The sequence below is a fragment of the Serinus canaria genome, chromosome 3 (assembly GCF_022539315.1).
Source record: "Serinus canaria isolate serCan28SL12 chromosome 3, serCan2020, whole genome shotgun sequence".
Taxonomy (NCBI): domain Eukaryota; kingdom Metazoa; phylum Chordata; class Aves; order Passeriformes; family Fringillidae; genus Serinus; species Serinus canaria.
Genome location: NC_066316.1, coordinates 62,691,486 through 62,714,671, shown reverse-complemented (window position 1 = coordinate 62,714,671; position 23,186 = coordinate 62,691,486). Strand labels below are relative to the sequence as shown.

The window sequence follows — 23,186 nt, the reverse complement described above, 5'->3', positions numbered from 1 at the left end:
ATAACGCGCCTCCGCCAGCAGCCCGGGGGCAGTGTCGGTGCCAGCCCCCCCCGGGACCCGGCTGCCTGGGAGCCGCTCGCATCTCGGCGGACGGACTGGCCGCGGCGGCGGGGCCGGGGAGCGGCGGGGCGAGGCCCGGCGCGGCGGGGGAGCGGCGGCCGGCCGTGCCGGGGCAGCCCGCCTCCGGGGGGCAAGAGGCCGGGAGGCTGAGGAGCGCAGGCGGCAGAGCCGGGGAGGAGGAGGAGGGCAGCGCCATGACTCATTTGCAGGCAGGTCTCTCCCCGGAGACTCTGGAGAAAGCCCGGCTGGAGCTGAACGAAAACCCCGACACCTTGCACCAGGACATCCAGGAGGTGCGGGACATGGTCATCACCCGGCCGGACATCGGCTTCCTCCGCACCGACGATGCCTTCATCCTGCGGTTTCTGCGGGCCAGGAAGTTTCAGCACTTCGAGGCGTTTCGCCTCCTGGCCCAATACTTTGAATATCGCCAGCAGAACCTGGACATGTTTAAGAGCTTCAAGGCCACAGACCCAGGCATCAAGCAAGCGCTGAAGGATGGTTTCCCCGGCGGGCTGGCCAACCTGGACCACTACGGCAGGAAGATCCTCGTCCTTTTTGCTGCCAACTGGGACCAGAGCAGGTAAAAGCAGAGCCGCTCGCCCACCTCAACCCCTTTTCCCCCGGGCAATGCGTGGGAAAGCGGTGCCAGCGCGGAGGGAGAGAGGGTGGGCAGCAGGGACACACCCGGCGCTGCCCACAGGGGGCTGGGCAGCAGCCTGGAAGGCAGAGAGAGGGAATAAAGGAGAAATACGTTTTGTGCCTTAGGGCCCTTTCAAGCAGCTCATCCTTTGGGGTGTGAATTTTGGGAGGCAGGTAGACACTGCTGGAGTGCTCTTCTCAACTGTCTGCCAGGAGGTGTACACCCTTCTGCCTCCCCTCAGCCGAAGTGAGCTGGCACATAGATGATGTGCTTATCCCCCAGACAAAGGCTGGTTGATTTCAGCACACACAGAGCTGCTCAGGTGCCATGGGAGAGAGTGGGAGATGCTGTGTGTAGAACAGGAGTATGGCTTTTAAGCTGAAAAGTTTGCCTGTGCAGGAAGCTGAGACTCTGAATCCTTTCCCTCAGCTGTAGAAAGCTCTTCCTGAGCCACCTAGAAATGCCAGGATGGAAGTTCCTGTAACCACTTCTTTTTCTACTCGTGCTGTTCCCAATGTCAATTCTCTGCATAATAAACCGAATACACAAAGCTTTGACAGCAAATTGAAGACTGGTCTCTAGAACACTTTCTGATCTTTTTTGTAGGACTACTCTAACCTGAAGATGATTTAGTAGGGTGACCCAAGAGCTGTCTCACATCAAGGCCCTTTTTAGCAATTGGCTTGATATTCTGTCACACTATTTGTTTATTCTAAATACATTGTGGGGGTGTCATGCTCTGTTTTTCCTGCAGTCTAAAATTATATCCACAAAAATGGCTTGATTTCAGTACATTTAAACTCCCTAAAACCTGCTTCTGTGAGCACTGCACTGTTTTTTTCAGCTCCCAACCTGAGTGCATGTTTAAGATCTTATTTCTCACTTTTATAGTGAGAAAACTAAGAATCTTGTAAGTTGCCATCCTTATTGCCATCAACATAGTGCTGAGTGCTCAGTGCAGGTATCCTCAGCTCAGCTACTGTGAAACCTTGGGGGACTCAAACAACTGTCAGTGTGAATAGAAAGGACAAAATCTGGGGGAGTGGCATGTTTAAGTTTGCCTTTCAGGTGTTTGTTTAGCTGTCCTCTTGTGGGCTGTGTGGATTGCCATCACAGGGAGCATTCCCACACCTCCCTGCCCCAGCTGGTGTTACAGCTACGGACAGGTCTCTGTCCAGAGGGATGCTGGCCCACCTTGGCTTTCCTTTCTTTCAGGCATGCCAGCCTCACCCACACTATCTGTGGGACAAGTTTCCTGTCCCTTGCTAACCCGTGAAATCGAGTCTTGGGACTAAGAGAATGCTGTCTGGCACAAATCAAAACTGCCCACAGCCAGGGTAGTGACTTGAAAGGGTGGATGAATATATGCAGAGCTGGGGCCAGTGTCCTTCTTCTGCTTTGTTTTTCTAGAAGGTGGAGCATAAAAGCTGAGTGAAGAGCAGTGGTGATGAGGCTAAGGACTCCCTGAGTCCTGAGTGTGTTTTCTTTCCCAGATAAGGACCTTCCTTGTTTCCCACATAAGGACCAGGTCAACTTTAATTTTAAAAACAACTCCACAAACTGTTAAAAATCACTGAAGGAAGAATTAGCAAAGAAATTAGCATGTTTTGGACTTTTATTAAGTTGTATGTCTATGATGAAGAAGTTCCCTTGTTAAAGGTAGCGTGACCTACTGTGTACTGTTGTTTCTTATTAATGGAAAAATCCTAAAGCTTTGTGTGACACTTTTGTGTTACTTGACTTGATCCTAGTCAAAAGAATACGAAAAATTCAAGTGCAGAGGTAAAGAGCATTTAAAATAATAATTGCCATGTAGAAGAATAGGCTTATTTTCTTCTGGATGTTGGATATGCTGATATTTAAAGTACATAAGCTCAGCTGACACAGCAATGAATTTATTGTGGTTTTTTTCATGAAGTCCTATTGGTATGATTAATATTATTTGTGCTACGACACCAAAGTGGCTGGGGTACACTGGAGTACTTAATGGACGTGTTTGCAGTTGGGTGCCTACTGCTTTTGAGCACTGCATGCTCAGGGCACGCCTCTCCTCCCGAGCAAGGGATTTGTTTTCACGCAGACCACTCAGACAAAGCAGAGGGAGCTGAAGCCCAGCTGCGGGGAGTGGCTTTCTCCGAGGCACATGACAAGTCAGTCACACATCTGGGAATGGAGCTAGGTCGCTTTCTTTTCTAATTAATTTAGTGCCTTCCATTATCTGATGCTCAGAGGCTGAACCTGGGGAGCACTGTGGAACTTATGCCTGGGCTGCTATGCAATATGTCTCAAGCTTATGCCTTAACTGACTTGAGATATTGCAGTACATAACCCAGTGTTCCTCTTACAGCAACAATAGGAGGATTACATATTGAAGCCTGTCTGGTTAGGCTCTCTTTGTGTGCTTCATAAACTAAATTAATAGAGCACAGCAAGCCTCCACTTTTCATCATATATGTGCAAATTATTATGGTCAGGATGTAACAATTAGGAAAAAAAGTTTCAATTTGTTATTTAAATGAATAGCAGACATGCTAGAGATGATTTATATAGCACTGTCAGCCTGTGATTTACATAGTTCCAATTAGAAAGAAAAGTGTGGGAGGCAAAAAAATTTCTGTGGTAAAACAAGCCTGTGTACTAAATCATTAAATTAAAGCAGGGCCTGAAAACCGTACCAGATGTCCTGCCATCTGAACAACCCAACCAGACATGTATTTAAAACAAACAAACAAAAAAGGAAAGGTGAAAGATAATGCTCTCAGTAGCTCAGCAGCTTTTCAGTGTGACCCAGCCTAACTTTCTACCCTGTCTGTTGTATGGGGAAAATGAAGTTCAGTAGCATTCCTGCCAGGAAGCTGGATAACACTCAGGGAGGGATCAACTTTCCCTATTAGCTCCCAGATTGTTGATTCTTAACTACATTTGGCTTGTAGGTGTCTATGTGCATTTGAAAACTCCCTTTCTTCTAATGTGTCCAGCTGGTGAAGTTTTTTCCAGTTAATAGTGCTATTAACTTCAGCTCTCAGCTGCAAGAGATCTGTTGTCATGCATGGTCTTGTGTATTCTTCCTGGCCCCTGGACACACATTCCCCAGGTACATCAGCCTGTTTTGATGCTATGTGTTTGAAAATTTTCTGGTATTAATTATATCTGTTTTTTCCCTAGAAAGTGCATTAGAAAAGTGAAATGGTACCTAGTTCTGTTGGTGTCACAGTGACCCAGTCAGCTCACACCAAGCTCAGTGAATATGGAAATCCCCTGCACTCATCTGCTGCTCGTTCTGCTGTTGCATCAGACAGTTTACAGCAGGGCAAAGAGGAGTCCATGGCTTTGCAATCAAAACTAGGCTTTCACGTGCTCAAGTGCCAGAAACTTTTCCCCCTGTTAAATGAAAATGGAACTTCTGTAGCTATGAGGAGGCTGCTGTGCTCCTCAGCTCACAATAAACAACAGGCAAGATGGCAAGGTATTTTTCAAACTCTGATGGAGGCAGTATGACAAAATAAATAGCAATGCTAACAGTAGTAACATGTTATCAGTAAAAAACCCAACTGTTTAGCAGAGTCAATTTTTCTTTGGAAGTTATATCTTCCAAATGATAACTACTAACTAGTGTAAACATTGTCATTTTTGCTACAGTTACTCCTGCTGAGTGATGCTGTTTTATTGTTTCCCAGTTTTCTCCCAGGTATCCCTATCTGCCTGTCATCACCTGTACTTAGACTGTAGGGGTTTAAGCTAGGGAGCTTTATGATCAATGTAAAATTTAGATCAGCTGACTCTTCATCTGTGGCTGTGACTTTTAGCCACTGGGCTAATATGTGGCATAATTAATGGTATTAAATCTGAATCTAAAAGCTAATCTGGTAAACTATTGAAACTATTTTATTTTTTCTTTGCATTTTTTGTAACAGCAGTGGTGCTTTTTGTATTTAAAATAAGATATCCTCAGGGCATGCTGTCACTATTGAAGCAGAAAAGACATAAAAGAACTTTCAATCCCCCATCTTCTCAGCATTCAAATATCTACCCAGACTGACAAACTAGGGAGACATGAGGCACCATTTCAAAGTACTCCTCTGTGTATCTTGAGGGCTCATGTTTTGGTGAAATTCTAAAAATATTGAGCCAGAACAGTACCTTAGAGATGGTATGATGGCTCAGAGCCTTGACCAACTTTCTCTTTTAAATCACAACGGCACAAGAGCTCATTTGACAGAAGCCTTTTCTTGTCCAAATGGTGAGGAGCTTAAAATACAGACAGTGCATTTTTTATGTCTTTCAGACCTTCAAGAGACATATGGCTGAATTCAAGCAAAGGAGACTTTCTATTTATCTCTTCTATTTCACATCCTGAGAGGCAGATTCATGCCATTCAGACCTAATTCTCAAAATTACTTCAAATTTCTTTCTTTTAGGGGGGACATGACAAATAGCCATAGAGATAGTAGGGCAACTCTGCTGAATCCCATTATCTGTTATTCAGGGCAAAAGGGAATTGACTGGAACCAGAATCTGGTTAAACAGATGATATGGCTGATGCCACTCATCATCAAGAGCATAGAGTATTGAAAACAGCTGACACAGCTGAGTTTGACATGAGACATCTGTACCCTGCATTTTCCCTGTCTCTTCTCTTCATGTTGGCCTGGTGGAGATCACAGTGGATGCATACAAGAGGATGCATAGACCACGTATCTTGGAGGTAAAGGCGAAAGGTTCTGGTGAAGTATTACCAGGAGTTGACAGCCATGTCTTCCAGACTGTTTTCCCCAGAAATCCTTGGAAATACATTGAATCTGTTCATGTCCCACAAAGAAAATCTCATATAACTTTTTAGTAGAAGGGAAATTGCTGCCACTGTTAAACTACAAGAGAGTGGGATGCTCAGTAAATTGTTTGAGGTCTTCTGTTCTTGACAAATAAAGACCCCAGTGAGGCATTTCCCTCAAAAGCTGTGTCACTGTTGGAGTAGAAATTGTAGCTGTCCCAAAGCGTTTGAAAGAATCACTGTCAGTGTGGCTGTTCACTTCACTCCTTCTCAGGCTCTATTACTTTCAAGTCAACCTGAATGAAAAATTTCAAGGGGTAGCAGAGTATGTCTTGCACTCTAGTCCCTGCTCCACTCAATCTCAAACTAGGACTCACATAAAAAAGGAACATTAAGAGTGCATTAAATATGTGGTAACATATTTCCAGCATTTGTTACTCACATTAATAACAGGACTAAAGAAATTGTCCAAGTTTTCCATTGAATTAAGCATGGTTCTATAAATAGAAGGTATTAAATACATTTAAATTAACTGTGAGTTTTTGATTATCCTAGCAATTAGTAATATCTTGCTAGCTACAATATGTCCCATAAGAGTCTGTTTAAACAAGTGAATGCAACTGGATTTAGCCATAAATAAATTAGGATTTATTTATTCACAGCCTAACTTCAGGCTGCTACAGAACATGCACTGCAGCCAATTGGGCCCAGCACACCCTACATATCTGACAGCACTGGGGCAAGTCATTAAAAAACTGGTGCCAGGGCAAAATGTGTGTCTTGCTGTTCCTTAAGTACATATTTTTACTTAGCACAGATTGGTAAGAATAAGAAGAACCATCTTCCCCTCAGACTGTACACCACATTCTCTTCAAATTAAAGGCTAATATTTTCTTTTTTTTCTATTCCTTCAAGTTAGAAAGTCAGTCAAAGCTGTCTTGGACCAAATATATTTCACACTCACTAACTTGTCCTGTTTTTCTCACTTTTGACTGGTTATATTTCTGTATCTGTATGGAAAGTAATTTCAGTGTGGAACAGAAGTTTCAGAACAAAATCCAGACTAATTTTTTACATCTAATTTTTATGTAGGATTTTGATTTCCCCAAAATCCAGCCAGGGGTGGAGAGTGTTTTATGGCAGAGCCTGTGCATCCTAGTGGTAGCAGTGAGGTGAAATTTCAGACAACACGGGCTGGAATGGATTAAAGATGAGTCTTTACACAAGCAACTCTGTGCTGTGGGAAAGCTTCTGTGCAGTTTCTTCAATCATGGTTTTTTGCTTGAGCTGCTTAGCTGATACTTTCACTACTCAGCATTTTGCACCACCTATGATTTCATCTACCACACCAGGTTTACATTTCTGGCTTGCCTTAGCACGTGTTCATGCTTTAAATAGTCACTAATGGATTTGTCTCTCTGGTGCTCTGCACTGTAAGTAAGGTATTGGAACCAAGAGAAGAGATCCAGTACAGAACGAAGAATAGCTCCTTTCCTCCACTATTTGCCATGAAGGGTGTTTGAGGTGGGAAGCATTTAGTGCCATGTCCTTGTGTACTCCTGATGTTGCTTTTTAGACTTTAGAATACTTCAGGTACCTCCCTCTGGCAGAAAGTGTTGATTGCTTTTAGTTGGACCTGTTTTGTGCAGGTCTTCTCTTTTATTTTCAGCGAGTAAACATAAATATTATTGTTGTTGTGGACTGTATTTCTTACACTAGATCTACAGTAGGAGTTATGGTGCCCTGTGACTCTTATTTACTCTCTGTGGCAACTGAAATCCTGTTCCCATTGCTGCCTGACAGTTTTCCCATTTACCTAAATGAATTAAACACATAATTTCTGTTTAAATGTATACATCTTGTATTGGACTCTTAGGTATACATAAAAAAAAAGCATTTTTAGGTCAGTCTTAGAGACCTGACTGGCCTCATAAACAAAGAATCTTTATGCCTGATGCACCAGATTTCTAGCAACCTTGTGCCACTAGGAAGGTGTTAATCCAAGGCATGTGAAGTCTCCTTAAACTCCTTAGGGAGGACAGTAGAGATGTACATCTGGAACTTGGGACCCTTATTCCAGGACTGAATGTAGGGTTGTGCACTGTAGAGCCCTTATGGAGAATGAGGTCTTTTGAATGGGACAACCCATTCAGGTAGGGTTGAGGCTAATTTTAGAATTTGAACATTTTTAATGTCTATTCCTTATATGAGCTGTGGTCAAAATCATCCTCAGACCAAGGCATTCCAAGCTTCCTGTAAACCTTAGATCTCAGAAAAGTAAACCATTAGAAAAAGAGTTAAAAATTTCATCCCTGTCAATCAAACAAAATTAAAAAAAAAAGTGTCTTCAAAATGAAGAGAATAATTTTGTTTTTAAAAAATTACTTTTAATGCTTCCCTTTTTTATTTTCTGGGGAAAACACACTTTCTCCTGTTCAGACATTAGGAGAGTCCTTTTTTGATCCCTTTCCAACGAATGCATAATTGGGAAGTTCACTGTGTTTTAGCTAGCTAAATAAACAAAGATGGAAGGAAGTGAGGAGTCAGCTACAACAGATTAATTTCATTTGTGTTATTTCCTTTTGCAGATATTTTCAAAATACAGTTATTTTTACAACAGAACAGTATAGCCATTGTATTAAAGGAAGTAAAATTCAGTATAATTTAATTTAATTTCTAAGTAGGCACACATGCTCCTTGCTACATATGCAGAATGGTGAAGAATTCTCTAGGGGACTCACAATTTTGAAAACTTCTATTTGATGCCATCATGAGAGACATTTAAAGGGTTTTGCTTAAAAATATCTGTTACACTGAATATTTAACTTTTTCATTTCTGGAATATTTGTATTTCTGATATTTTTCAGGTTTAACTTTCTAGTGCCTCATTTGATTTTGTGGTGTGGACTGGCATATTTACGACTGTTTTGGTAACTGTTTATAAAATCCTGCAATTCTAGAATGGTTTGGGTTGGAAGGGACCTCAAAGATCATCCAGTTCTAACTCTTCTGCCATGAACAGGGTCACCTTCAGAAGACAAACACCTCAAAGCCCTAGTGTGTGTTACCTTCTGCTTTTAAGATCCTTGAGTAATCAGCCTTCTGTCTTGTGGATTTAAGAGAAAAACTTACTCAGAGAGTGGGATAAGGAGAGCATGTGGAAATTCCCAATTTTAGTTGATAATTTTTTAGGACCTATTATTTCACTTCCTTAGGAAAATATAGGAGGAAACTTTGGATCTACGCTTCTGGTGTTAGTCTCAGATTTTGGTATCATTATGATTTTAGAAAAATACAATTTGTGTAGAAGCTCTTATGCAGACATATAATTCCACATAAAGATACTAAGGCAGCTTAGGGTACTATGGAGAAGTTCAAATTTGTTTTTGATGTGTTACATTCTTGTAGTTTGTTCTGGCTGGCTGATGATCTATAGGTACATAATCCTGGTCCAGAAGATGAGTTCAACTAATTGGGATTTTGAAGATTTCCCAGCTTTAGGCTCTTCTGAGGAGACATTTGCACTCTTTAATTTAAACTTTTGACAAAGGGAGACTGCTCAGAACTTCTCTACCTCTGTGGTTGTTGCTCCTTTCCTAACCAAATCTCCTCTTCCCATTCTCAGGTACACACTGGTGGATATTCTGCGTGCCATACTTCTTTCTTTAGAAGCCATGATAGAAGACCCTGAGCTGCAAGTGAATGGATTTGTTTTGATTATAGACTGGAGCAACTTCACCTTCAAGCAGGCCTCCAAGCTCACACCAAGCATGCTTAGATTAGCCATAGAAGGCCTTCAGGTACCATTATTATTTTCTTTTTTTTCTTAATTCTTCTTCGTTTTGCAGTTCATTACAAACCTAGGTTGATAAAAAAGACCAAAGCAAAACAAAATTCCAACAACTTATGAATAGCAAGGCTATTAACACCTTAACGTGTGGGTGTACAGGCAAGCTGCTTGTGACAAAAGTGTGAACTCAGTCAGCTAACTGCAGTAACTCCTGATGTGTAGGCTCCTTCCTTGCTATAAATATGAGGTAATTTTTTTGTCTTTATTCCAAAGTGCATGCTTTTCTGTAAATTCAGATGGTAGCTTCTGCAACAGGAAGTTAGAAGTAATCAGTTCATGCTGTAATTATGCACAGAGCTAATGAAATAGGGGTTGCTGCTGCCGTGCCAGGTTGATTTTTGGAGATTCTTTTGGAGACAGGCTCTATGTCGTTTGTCTTGAAAGCGTAGGGCCATGTGATTAGCTGGGACTATTTATTTGCTCAAAGTTCAACATGTGCTTGGCTCTTTTTCTGGGTCAAGATTAATCTGAGCAGCAGCCTCTGGGATTGAGTATGGAGTGATTTAAATTCTCTTCAGCTCATTGTAAATGCACTTTACATGGCACAGGCACATTGGTGGAAAGGATACTGCATAACTCGCATCTCTTTCCCATGGTATTTTGTTCTTGCTAAAATGAGAAACTAAGGTAGTTGTTTTCTACACAAGCCTGAGTTGCCACGTTAAAAATATCTGTAATTCACTCCTGTGGCAGTGTGCCTTGCTTTTAGAAGGACATGTATTCCTCTTCTGTAATGTTTCTATAATTTATACATTTGTATTACTCATGAAGCAAAATAACAGCCTTACCTTTGAACTTTTTTCACTGTGATAGTGAGATTTCTGAAGAAACTTGTATGGCAGTAATACGGAGTTTCGATCTAACTGATGAAATGGCTCAGCTAGTTTTCAGCCTGCTGTCGCACACAGAAGGGTGGTGACACGACACAAAGATCTCAGTTCTCATTTTGTTGTGTTTCATTATGCAACAGCGTGATTTCATCATCTTCACAACTACCTTAGAAGGCAGCAGAGAGACCTGTGCTCTAGAAGCGCTGCATTTCCTTTTATTGCTTTCAAAGTTGCTTTCTTTTTTTGTGCTTTTTTTCAAAGTTAGCCATTGTTTTCTGGTTTAGAACATGAGCAAATGCATTAGTAGTCTTTGTTTTCAAATGGTGGTGTTTATTCTTCGGGCATTATTCAGAGGTGGTCATTTTGAAGACAGCTGCAGTAAATAATTGCATCTGAAAATATGAGGGGTGACCCACCAAACTTCAGGTGGGCTCTGAGACTCGTGATTCTCCTGCCATCGATTGGTTCATGACTGAACTGAGGAGAAGTCCTTTTGCTTACTTGACTTAGCCATGCCCCCAGCTTTGTAGTTTTGAATATTCCAAGTCTGATGGTGGCTGGCACATATGGCAACATTTTGTGCCCACTGCCTTCAGTGCTGTTTACCGCAGTGATGCAAAAATGGGCGTGGAATACTCCAGAAGAAAGAAGGAAAAGGCATTTTAATGACTACCTTTTATTTTGGAGGAAAATGCATAGCGAAAGCATCACTCTGAAGGATGTCAAAGTAAAAAGTGCTTAATCAGGTAAAATGAAAGAGAACAAGAAAAACTCACACACACTATTTATTTATGATTTTTGTAAATACTTTCTATTTAATCAGAGAAATGAAATTTACTTTGGCTTATAAGATTTAACAGGGCTCAAGCTGCTGAACTTTACCATTTGGAGAATTTAAATATTTGTGTTACTTAGACAGAAGAGGACAGTGAGAGTGGGATTAGTGACCACTGAATTTGATGTTAACCAAATCCCTTTGCCTCCTGAATGAAATCTACTGAATTTGCCTTATATTTGCTTAGCTCCCATAGTGAGCAGAATACTCAGTATGGTATGTACCAAAGGCTTTACAAGCTGTGGCATTTTCTGGCTTTTCACAACGGCCTAATGTTTAAGAAATTGCTTTTGAAAGTAAGAGTAGTAAATATACAGTTTTCTACTGTATAGATAGAAGAAGATGAGTTCTAGTATATACTTTGTCTGCATATGTGTTAAACGAGAGTGTGAAAAGAATAATCATACCCCAAACTTACTTTTATAAATTAGGAAAACTTCCTTGGTAGCTGTTTCCAGGAAAAGAGACTTTTGATCATGACACTTACAGGACAGTGGTTATCTGTAATCTGATGGGAAATTCTAGCATACCCATTGCAACAGTTCTGTACCAAACAATTGGTGCAGTGTAGGTCAGTGCTGATTTGTAGGACAAATGGTTTTGCTAGACAAGAAAACTTTATGTGGAGGTGGGGGCACTTAGCCGGGACTCTTGATGCTCCAGTCCTAGCTCATACACTGGCTGTGTGCTTTTGGGAAAAAGGAGCAACACTCTTCCTTGCAGATGCTTGTGCCTACAGCATTCCTGTTGCTCCTCATCATTGAGAAGGAGGATTTGCACTTGGAGCTTCTTCACCTTCCCTAGTGTAAAGTCAGAAGGAAAACATTTTTTGAGAGCTGGAACACATGCCTCGACTTTAGGACTTTGTGTTGACTCTCCCTACTGCCCTCAGTATGTGGATGTTTGTGAGTTCCAGTCTTTAGGTGCCCACTTTTCCCCATTCATTGATTTCTGTAGCCAATCACTGATTTTAGGCTTGTGAAAAGCAGCTCCTGTTGCTCAGCAGCAGTACTCCTGAAAGCAGGGAGTGTTACAGCATTGTGTGCTTCAATACCCGAGTTCATCCTAAGGTCTCTCTCAAAATCTTTACAAAATTTTTCCTCCTTCACCGGTAACGGGTTGCAATCTGTGTGCTTCAGCTATTTTTCGTATAGAAGAGAGAACTTCTGAGAGCTCTGAAGAAAACCAGTCCTAAATTTCTGTAGATATGATGAACTCTGAGCAAAAAGCCCAAAATGTATCAGATGGCTTCTGGATAAGGAACAATTAAATTGGCTGGAATTCATCTGGATGGAAGAAGAAAACTGTAGAGGGAAAGTACAGAAATCTGTAAAACCATAGAATCATTCAGCTTGAAAAAGACCTCAGAGGCTTGGCAAGTCTAACCTCCTCCTTAAAGCAGGGTCCCTTATGAGGTCAGACCAGGATACAAAAAAAGATTGTGGGTGGCTGGAGAGAGTGGACAAGCTGCAGATGTTATTTGTTATTTACATCTTAAGAAATGGGCATCATCAGGTGACAGGAGGAGGAGGCCTGACTCTTTGTAAGACACCTTTGTACATCTGGGTAACTTGTGGAACTCTGTGCCATGAGGAATTCTGGATGCTTAAATAGCTGTGTTTAGGGAAAAAGAAAACGGAGATGAACAGAGGATTGGTAAAACCAAATCAAAGTTCAGAATTGCTTAGGCTGTACAAAGTTGGAGATGAGGTGGATGCTGAGTGGAAATAATCACATATGTTGTCCAAGTTGTAGCTGCTCTAGCTCTCGGTTTTGGCCTCTGTTAAGGACAGGATATAAGGCTAGGTGGACTTTTGGTATGGCATGATTAAGTCAAGGTTTGTATATTCCACTTCTTTGCCCATTCTGAACACCTGCCTTTTGTTTTACTGCTTCTGGCACTGCCCTGACCCCTGTTACCAAAACACCTAGCTGAGAACTCCTGGGAAGAAAGAGGGAGGGAGTTCTGGGTATGATTATTTTCTTGGTGATAGTCCTTTTTTACATAAACCCCTATATGGATTTAAAAAAAAAAATTACTTTAATAATCAAGACAGCAATGTTTTCATAAGGCAGGTGAAAACAGTTTCAAAGACTGAAAATTCAATTTGAAAATTATATTGAAAGTTGTAATTATTATTAACTCTGATAGACAGCTTTGGGGGTAATTATAATTGAGTTTTGCAAAATGGAACATTATAGGTATGCATGAATCATATTAACTGATTAACAGATATTTAGCATTCTAAAACCTGGACCACTAATTCCTTCTTAAATATTGATTTCTATTTAGTGCATAATAGTAGTTGCATGCATGACAGATTTTTTTCATGCATGTTTTCACTCAGGCAGGCTGTACATCTCAATGCCTTGTAAAAGTGTGTAGTTGGCTGAATGTGAATGCTTCTCTAGTTAAAAAGCTGGTGGAAAAGAGATGATACAGATTTAAATGGGGAGCTGAGCATATGTGGACAGTCAGCATTGTTGCAGCAGACAGAAGACTCTTGCTTCTGGGACGAGGGTGTTTGGGAGAAACAGGGATAGTGTTATGGGGGACAAGGCAGGTCATTTAACTCTGCCTTTTTTTTTTTTTTTTTTTTTTTTTGTAACAGAGGAAGGCTTCAAAAGTTAAAACAAACTCGGGCCTGTAAAAATGAAAGCAAACCAGAAAGTAAATGAAGGCAGCATCCTTGCAGCTACAATTACTTTCAAAAACATCTTTCATCCAGCTGCTCTTGTGAGCTGTAGGAACAACATCCCCAGCCAGCTTTGCTGCAGCACTGCAAGGTGGAAGTACCAGACACAGCCTCTGTACAGTCTGGTGATGAAAGGGACAGGACCTGCTACTCCCATTTTCTTTCAGTGTGAGCTCTTTCAGTGGCTTGCAGGGAATCTTGCTGAACATTAGGGTAGGTTCAACAAGCACAGAGTTCTTAAACTTTGCCACCTGGTTCAGCTACATCTATGCAACCAGCGTGCTGCAGTGCCAAGGATTCCTAAAACAGGAACTTCCAGAACTAAGGACGCCTCTGGAAACAGTGTCATGACTTCATGTAATTACATGGTCTCATGCTCCATGCAGTGCATAAGATTGTTAAGAATGAGCTGAAGGAACAGTTTGTACTAGCAGTGAGCAGCAGTGAGCTGCAAAGCACAAAATAAAGCTTTGAATGTTTTTATATCCAGACTTAAAACTGTTCACCCCTCTCACTCAGTGCTTGAATTCTCTACTATTTCTTGAGAACAGGGTCCTGACACTTCACATATTGCTTGACAGAATATTAAAAAGTAGCAGACTCAAACTTTTAATGGAAGTATCTTCCATTTTTAGGAAGTCTAGTAAATAATTTTATTCAGTTGGTTTTTTTTTTTAATCAAAGAATTAAATTATTTATAAATGCTGGGGTCCCCTGAGCCTAGGACTTCCCAGAGAACAGAAGGATGTACTTGTAAACAGCATAATTTCATACCAGTTCAACTCATGTTCTGTAGCAACAGCAGTTAAATGGGATATTTTTCCTAAGAGCTTGTTATTTTCAAGAGTTTGCTTACACTTGGTCTTCCTTACTTGTAAAAAGACCATAAAAATGCTTAGCAGCAATTTACTGTGGAAACTGGGCAGACTGGAAGTGCATGTTATTTCTAGCTCCTCACCTGCTCTCTGGATGGACTTGACCTGTTGGGTGAGAAAGGGCTTTATGACCATAGCCCGAGTTCAGCTACAAACAGGCATGGCTGTGTAGACACAGACATTATTCAGTGTGGTCTCAGTTTTTAACCTGTTATCTGAAGACAGAATGATTAATTCCCTTGCTAGATTCTTATGATGCTCATGAAAAAAAATGGTTGAATGCCTTCGGACTGTTGATTTATGTATTCTCACAAACACACTTTTAAGATGAGGGGATACCATAATCTTTTTTTCTTCTTATTTTTCTATCCCCAGCTGAGCATAATTCCACTGAAAGGTTACTTGTTTCCTAATTTGGGTTGCCCACTGTGACAGGCTATGGTCTGATTTTCTGTCATGGTTTATATATTTGGAGTCCAGCTGACATTTCTTTTTGATCAGGTGGATTCAAGACTTTAGTCTTGATCTTGAGCTCCCAAGCCAGGAGTCTGAATTCTAGCACAGCTAAATTGAGAGCTGCTCATTTGATTCTCTTTGAATGCACATAGTGCCACGTGGGCTCCCACCTCTGAAAGAAATGAGAAGCAGCAGCAAACTTAATTCTCTTTTTCCCCCAAGAAACTCTGCTCTGTGGCATCTTACTGAAAGCTGCAAGGAAGCTTAATGGAGTTAAATATCCACTCTCCAAACACTGCTGCTGGAGCTAGTGGAGTATCTGCCTGCAGTAGGTTGTCATCCTCCATGTGAACCTGAACAAAGACAGACAGAGGGCACTTTGCCAGTGGTTTGCAGATATTTGCTGTAAGCAAGGCGTGATTAGTTGTGGGGAGCTTGGCTTTTGTTCAGACACTTTGATCTGACTGGAACAGACTCTTCTCCTCCTTCCTCCTGCCCTTTTTGCTCTGAGCAGGCTTTGCCACAGTCCTACTGTTTCCCCAGTTCCTCAACCCACTCCTGCTGACACTGACTTTGTCCTAATCTTCACTCATGTGGGTGTTTTTGTCTCTCTTCTGATGGCATCCTCCAAAACCACAGTCACCATGGATGACTGCATGGCACCTTAAGTTTGTCTTAGGCTCCTTAGGAGATTTCAGCCCTTTGTGATCTCACTGGACAAATGCTCTCCACATCTGGCTTCCAATCACCTTCAAACTTCCCATCTCCAAATCTTCTTTTAACCAGTGTTCTCATTGGTCTTCATAACAGTCACAAAAGTAGCACTGGAGAGTGAGTCCTGATCTGTTCGCATGCCAAATGAGTCCTTTAGATCCCAGGCTGTTAAGGAGACTCTCCTTTTAGTTCCTCACACCAGAGCTGGCCTGCTTGGTACACATGACTCACCCCTCATGGGCCGAGGCAGGAGACATTGGGAGCTTCTGAGGTTGTTATTGCAAAGACATGGCATGATCTAGAAAAAGAAGAACTTTTTTTTAAATCTGATGTTCTCTTCTACTCAACAAAGTATATGCGGTTAGTGTAGAAACCAATGAAAATGTTCAAAGTACATTTTTCCATCAGTTTGGTCAACAGAGAAAAACATCCAAATAAAATTATTGCATCTTGAGAGAAGGAAAATAGTAGAGACTCGTACATGAGGGTTGCTTCTTCCTTGAGCTTTTGCTAAAGCTATCCACTTTTCTGTTTTTTTCTTCTTTTTATTAGGAAACTGAATCTATATGCATTAACTAAAGTGAGAGACTTAATTGCTCTGATTAGGCTGGAAAACGAATACAAGAGTAAAGTGACACAAACATGAAGGGTTTGTAGCACAAACTCAGTATAGGCAATTAATTCTTGTCACTGTGAATGACTTTCTGTTGTCTCTGGTAAACCACACTTCAACAACTATATGGTTATAACCATTCCTCAGCTTCAGGATATCTATTTATTTTTGAAAGTGATTTTTCTCAGTCAAAGTCTAAATATTTCTCTTTTCTTCAGTATCTTAAGGCAATAAAGGGAATAAATAGTAGTCTTCCTTGTAAGGTCACTCAGAAATAAAACTAATTTGTTGTAAGTTGTAATGTTAGAGACAGAAGACATGTTTTAAGATCATAGTTCACCTTCCTGCTAAGGCAAGATTATCCTGTGCATTATATTTTCTAGTGCTTCTCACAGTTTAATTTAAAAGCTCGAAGGCAAGTCTGGCACATTCTTTGGAAACCTCTCTAAGACTTCTTGCTCTTCAGATTTCCTCTCGGCATTAGTCCTAATTTTTCTATTTCAAAATGTCAACTCCTATAAAACCCTTTGCTATTTCACTGTGTGCTGTTGAGTCCAAAGCAGGAATTGGTATGTGACTCTCAGTAGCCATTAGAAAGGAATTGTTTTGATGCAGTACCTATCTGCAGCAGCAGTGATTTGGAATCAGGACCTAGAGATGTTCCTCCTGACTTCTTTGGCACTGGAGATGTTGAAATGTCAAAATCAGTGGGATCCTCTCTATTTGGAGAGCCTAAATCTGTTTTTTTTTTATAGTATTCAATTCATCTGTATTATTAATCCATTTTATATATACATCTGTCACATTTACCTCAAAAGTACACACTACACACACAGAAGGTTTGTAATTTTTTTCTGAAATCAGTCAAACCTTTATTTTTCATGATGCTAATAAATTCTCTGTGATCTTGTTAGGCTGTGCACAGTTGTCTTTATGTTAGTGTCTTCTGCACATACTGCCCATGCATGTAGTGCCTCTGCCAGCAAAGTCTTACAGTGCTCCATTCACAAAACAATCCACAAAACAATATAATATAATTTTTTTGTGATTTTGGTTTATATGCCTTAGCAAGTGTTCACCTCCTTTTACAATTCTTTTTATGAATCCAATTTGCCTTTGTTTATAAGCAAAAGTTTGACTTTGTTTATAAGTGATTGCTGTGCAGGAAGAATACTGTTGTCATAATTCACTGATGTTTGAAAACTGTGGGAAGTTTCTCTGGGGGAAGCACCATAAAAAAGGTAAAATTATATGGCTAGTAAAGGTTTCTTTCATCTCATGTTTCCTAATTATAAAACAATTTAGAAAATTCAATTTTTGTATGTTTCAATAGGCATAACTGTTTAAATAAGTGATATTTTAGTGGTGATTTAAAGTAGTTCAGGAGCTGAAAGTTTAGATATATGACAAATGGAAGAAATTGTATTTCTGAAGAAAAAAGTATTAATTCTTTCTAAAATATCATACTACAGTTTGGATAATATGCTTAAAAAAATCTCCCTTCCCCAAAAAGCATTTCTGTGGTCTTTTCTTGTATATTTTGCAGAAGTCAGAATATATTCTTAAAAAAATATCTTCTTATTATGTGGAATATGAAAATACTGCTTTAAATCTTTCCCAGTGTTTTCTGTAATGAAAAGGATTGGGTAGTAGTGATTTGTTTACACATAATGAATATCCAAATGTGGATATGGGCTGAAATCCGAGGTGGCTGAACATTTCGTCCTTTTTGAGGAAAATAAATTTACATTCAATCAAAAAAAAAGAATTTCACTCCAGCGCCTGACACTGAGTCAGCATCACCCCCAGCACAGTTCTGGCTGTGCCGAGGTGCTTGCTTGTTCTTTTGGATCACATTTTACATTGTCCCTCACAGCATAGGTTTTGACTGTGAAATATGTATTCCTGTCCCTTATTTTATAGGACTGACTCTAACATCACACAGTGTCATTGGAAAACACAATCTTTAATCAGTGATTAAAGATTGTGTTTTCAAATGTATTTGTTATTTCCCTGCTCTTTTTAGTTGGTTCTCATGAATCCTTGATAGCTGTTAAAATCTTTTGGGGTAGGGCTTCCTTTCTGAGAACGGGGCTTCAACCCTTGGCTGCCTCCACCATTGAAAACATTTTCTGGAAGGAGAAGGAGATTGTGCTGTGATTCAGGGGAGGACCTCCCTAAAGGTGTGTTCCACCTGCAGTTTTCATTAATTCTTACTGACATTGCACTGAATGTTCTTTTTTACCTACAAAAGCTTCTGTGTTTGTTGGGACCTGCCTTCAACTCGTGCTAATCTACTTGACTGAAAGCATAGATTAAATAGTATAATATGAATTTAGAGCGCTGCATCTTCTGGCTGGAGGCCACAGTGCAAAGTATAAAGAGCCCAGGGCAAATCATCAAGTACTGGTAGTCCTCCAGCATTCTCCTCAGAAAGTCTTGGCAAGGTACAGCCAGTCCTCTGAAATCTGCAGTGGATCTTCCTGGTCTTTACACAGAAACCCCGCGGATTATGCTCCACAGTGAGTCCGTGTAGAAACAATGGATACATTCAGTATTTCAAGTGCAGTTATAAACCCAGGCTTTGCAATAGGGGTTTTCAACCTGCAGAAGAGTATGTGGTGAAAATGTAGATTCATTTTGCAAGGAAGATGGAAAAGGTTTTGAAGGATAGTGCTTAACAGAGGGAAAAAGAGGACACTAAGGATGTCAGGAGAAGACAGGATAATTATGAAAAGATAGGGCAAGGTGTTGGGCAGAAGACAGACCTAAAACCTGCCCTTCAGTTTAGATTTTGAAATATTTCAAAGTAGACAATTATATTTCCCAAGCCTCATTGACTAAATTGTCATCTCTAAAACAAATCTTTTAAAAGCTATATTGGCTTGCCGTTGGAAAATAAAGATTAACATTTTTGAAATCATAGCTGTAACACATCTGCTGCAGCAACTGAGCTTTACAATAGCAGCAGATATTATCATTCTCCTCTAGTTTTAGTCATTGAGCACACCACCATAACATGGTGACTTTGGCAGCAAGTGTGCCTTGAGACTCTGCTTTTCCTCAAATTCTTAATTCATTTTACATGGGTTACATGGGTTACTGCATACCTCTAGCAACGTTTCCATTATGAGGGGATGCAGTTAAATAGTTGTGATTGATGAGGGATTACGTACTAGTGAGAAGCTGCCTGAGCCTCTTAACCACTTATGTTCTCATCCTTTGTTTTTCAGTGGTTTGGAGATGCAGACCTGCAAGCAAGGTCTGACATATGTTTTGGGCATTAGCTGAGATTCATTGGGTCATGCTTTTCAAAGCATTTTGTTAGGAATATTGAGCAATTGATTTTCTCTGGAAAAAGCTAGGACATCTTCATACTACCGCCATCAGTATGATCCAGTTCTGTTCTCCACAGAAATTCAGCAGGAGTGCAATTTAATGAGACCAGTGAAAGGAATCTGACTGCTCTATTTATAGCCCACTAATTGATCAGGGTAGCCATGGTAGGAGGAAACTTCAGAGAAAATCAATGCAGTATCAAATGAAAGTAGCACACAAGCCTTTAAAGACAGCTGTGTGAAAGCCAGTTAAGAATGAATTTATTTGAAGATCCATGAGAACATGTGTGTTCTTGCTTTAAGTTGTGAGAATCAAGCCAAACTAAGCAGCATCTTACGTGCAAGTTGAGCCTTAATGTGCATTTTTTTCTTCATCCTCTTATACTTTGTCCCATTAAATCTTCTTGGTGGATAGTTTTAGTTTCTTATGGACACTGTAAATGTCTTGTTTTAAGAGCTCCCCTTTCACAACTTTAGCCTGGTTTTGTAATGATGATGGCAGCCACACTGTGTAGGAAAGCTGCAGAGCCTCTTGGCTGTGTGTCCAACAGTTTCAGGTCTCATGGCTTTCACTTAAGTGCAGGGAGAAGATGGTCTCTCTACCTCCATAGAATTCCTGTCCTCAAAATCCTTGTGATCATAGCAGACACATTAAGCATAACTGTTTGTAGTCATTGCTAGCATTTCTTAAACATAATCAACCTTTGCTTCCTCCCCTAATTGCATTGTTTCCTCATGAAATCTGCTAAAGTCCTGAACAGCCCCTTATTTGCCATCCCTGAAAGGTATGGGTTTGGGGCAGATATTCTCCTTTACTGGGTGTATCTCCATGCTGTGGGCTGATTGCCCATCAGTACCTTGCTTTTGGGCTGCTGCAGAAGGATGAAGTGAGTAACAAACTACCATGGAGGCATTTTAGCTGTAACTTGTTTCAGAAAAAGTCAGAAGGGGAACATAGGTACACTTCAGTTACTTTGAATGTGCTTTTTGTTCTTGTGTTTGTACATAGACAAAAGTTTTACCTCTTCCCTAAAGGATGGCAAACGTGACAATGACTACCAGCAAAGCTGTCCAGGCTGTCAGTGTGTCTCCTTTCCTTCAGTGCTTGAATGTGCTTGCAATTAAATGAATAAAAAATCTTGCTTCATTTTACAGTATGTAGGATGCAACATACTTTTTACTGTGTGTAGAATGCACATACTTTTTTCAGTAGGATTATTAAAGGCATGGCATCATGAAGTAGATGAATGAATAATTCTGTTTTTCTGCTGCTTCATAAGAAAGGAGTAAATAATCTACATCTTCCATGAACAGTTAATTTTTGTGGGCTAGTTTTATGTAACACCAATAGCTAAGCATATTAATGGTGCTACATCTTCTGTTCATTCAGTTCTGAGCATATGAAGTGGCATGGAGTTGTGGCTTAATTAGGTAGATGAATAATGTCAGAAATATTGTCAATTATCAGTATGGTCTTCATCTTTCTTTAAGTCCTGACTGTGAATCCAGTTCCCAATGACATCAGCAGTTGCCGTGGTGAACTTTCATAAACTAGTCTTTAATCTTTCATTAAGTCACAGGCTAGGAAAGGAGACATGAGGATTGAGATGAAAAATTGTGCATCTGCAGCACTGATATCTTCCTGAAAAACAGGAAAGCCTCGCTTCTGTGTTTTGGGAAAAAAAAGATAATTTGCTGCATTGGTGAGCACACTTTCTCAGCTACTTACACTGTCTAAGCAACACCATGCAAGGAGAATTTGCAGAATGTAAACAGAGGTGGGATGTGTGGGGCTCAAGAGCAGCTGAAATCAAACATAACAGGGCCTGAATGTGATGAATGACTCAGCTCTGTCATGTGCAAGGTTTGAGAATGGTGGTAAGGCTGGCAGGTTTAGGATGTCTTTTTTGTTCTACATTGGGCTTTAGCTGGACATTTCTAAGAACAGCACACTGCAAATTTAAATTATTGTTCAGAAAAGCACTGGGGATATCTCTGTGTGAGCTACCAGCAAGAGGTGATGTGTGAACTCACACTCAGACTGACACATGGAAAAAAAATAATGGGACAGTGGGACAGAGGGCAGAGTACTTTGGGGCCCATGTGGAGCAGGGTGGGTCTTTTGAGAAACAGCTCTTGAGTTGGGAGGGCAAATGGAAACTGAGCTGTTGCTGACAAGCCCCCAAGTGTTTGGTGTACTGAGCTGAGACTGGAAGAGTAGAAGTGTCTGTGTCATAAGGGACATAAAGGAGCAATATAAAGCTTTTGTTGTGGAAAAGCACTTTGGGCCAAGATGTAGCTGTCTCATTCTGTGCTATTTTGTCTAATAGCAGAAAATTATTCTTCCCAGTGAAGCTTAATGTGCTTATGTCATTACAGCATTGTGTCTCTGAGAATGCCATCATAGGAGCTGTTACTGGCACAGGTCTTCTCAGCAGCTCATTTGTGCCCAGGTCTTGGTCTATCAATACAAGGCTCTGTCCCTGTTCTGTTTGTCCTAAATTAGTCCTGTCTCCTGTATGGGGCCAGATGCTGAGCCAGTGTTTCCCTGTATTTGTTCACTCAGTGCCTGCTTTTGGGGAAAAGAAGTGCAGTAGCAATTTTTTTCCCCACAGTAGAAATGGGAAGCCATTATTTTGCACTTTGCAAATGGAAAAAAAAAAATAAAGAGACAGGGAACAGAACTGCAATAGCTTTTTTCTGTTTTGCAAATACAGTAATTGAAAAAAAGCAGAAAAGAGAAAAGCAGAATCTGGAGGATATGGTTTCTTGGGGTTTTTTTTACACATTTTAAAGTTGAGATTGATTTTCTTTAAGGTTATGAAGTCTTGCTCACAAATCTTTTATGCTTTCCCTGAGGCTTTTTATTCCTGGGTAGTTTTTTTGACAATTTAAAGTTAGTCAGAAGAAGTACACTAAGCTGTAATTTATGTTGCTAGGCGTTATTACCCCAGGCCCTGCCTCCTCACACAGAGAAGCACACAGGTGACACTGCAGAGTAGAATTATCTTTGCCCAGGTTTCAAAAAGAGAGGTTGTCTGTGAGAGCACTCTGTCATATTTTGCTACCAGCATCAAGTTCACACTTATGTCCTTGAAAAATATCATTTGCTCAGATGACAGACTGTCACAGGGCCAGGACATAGGTTATTGCTGTGAGATGAGAGCCTTTTGGCATTCTTCTGAGTCACTGGCACCATCTGTCCCTCTTCCTGAGGTAAGGCCGGATGGAGCGAGTGCAGCCCTGGCAGGCTGTTCAGCTTTTTATTTGGCATTTCTGACCTTGCATCCATCGCAGCCTGATGCAGGGGGGCTGGTTTGGGATGACTTGCTTTGTTCCATGTTCTGCAGCAAAGCCCGGGCATAATCTGCTTTGACTCACATATTGTATGGCAGGAGACATGTTCTGCTGCAAAGCAGATGGTATCAAAAGGAATGTTTTTGCTATTTGTGCATCGTATTGGGCCAGGTGTTGCTTGCTTCTCTCACCCCTCCTTGTTCAGAAC

At 40.7% G+C, this 23,186-nt stretch overlaps 1 protein-coding gene across 1 annotated transcript in view; it reads left to right on the top strand.

The window, feature by feature from the left end:
- Positions 1–212: 212 nt before the first annotated feature.
- Positions 213–23,186, top strand: part of CLVS2 (clavesin 2) — a 50,907-nt gene continuing 27,933 nt past the window's right edge. Inside the window, exons 1-2 of the mRNA XM_009092543.4 lie at positions 213–643; positions 9,100–9,274. Of these exons, the coding sequence (XP_009090791.1) occupies positions 255–643; positions 9,100–9,274 (564 nt within the window). The 5' untranslated portion in view covers positions 213–254. The remainder of the gene's footprint in view (positions 644–9,099; positions 9,275–23,186) is intronic.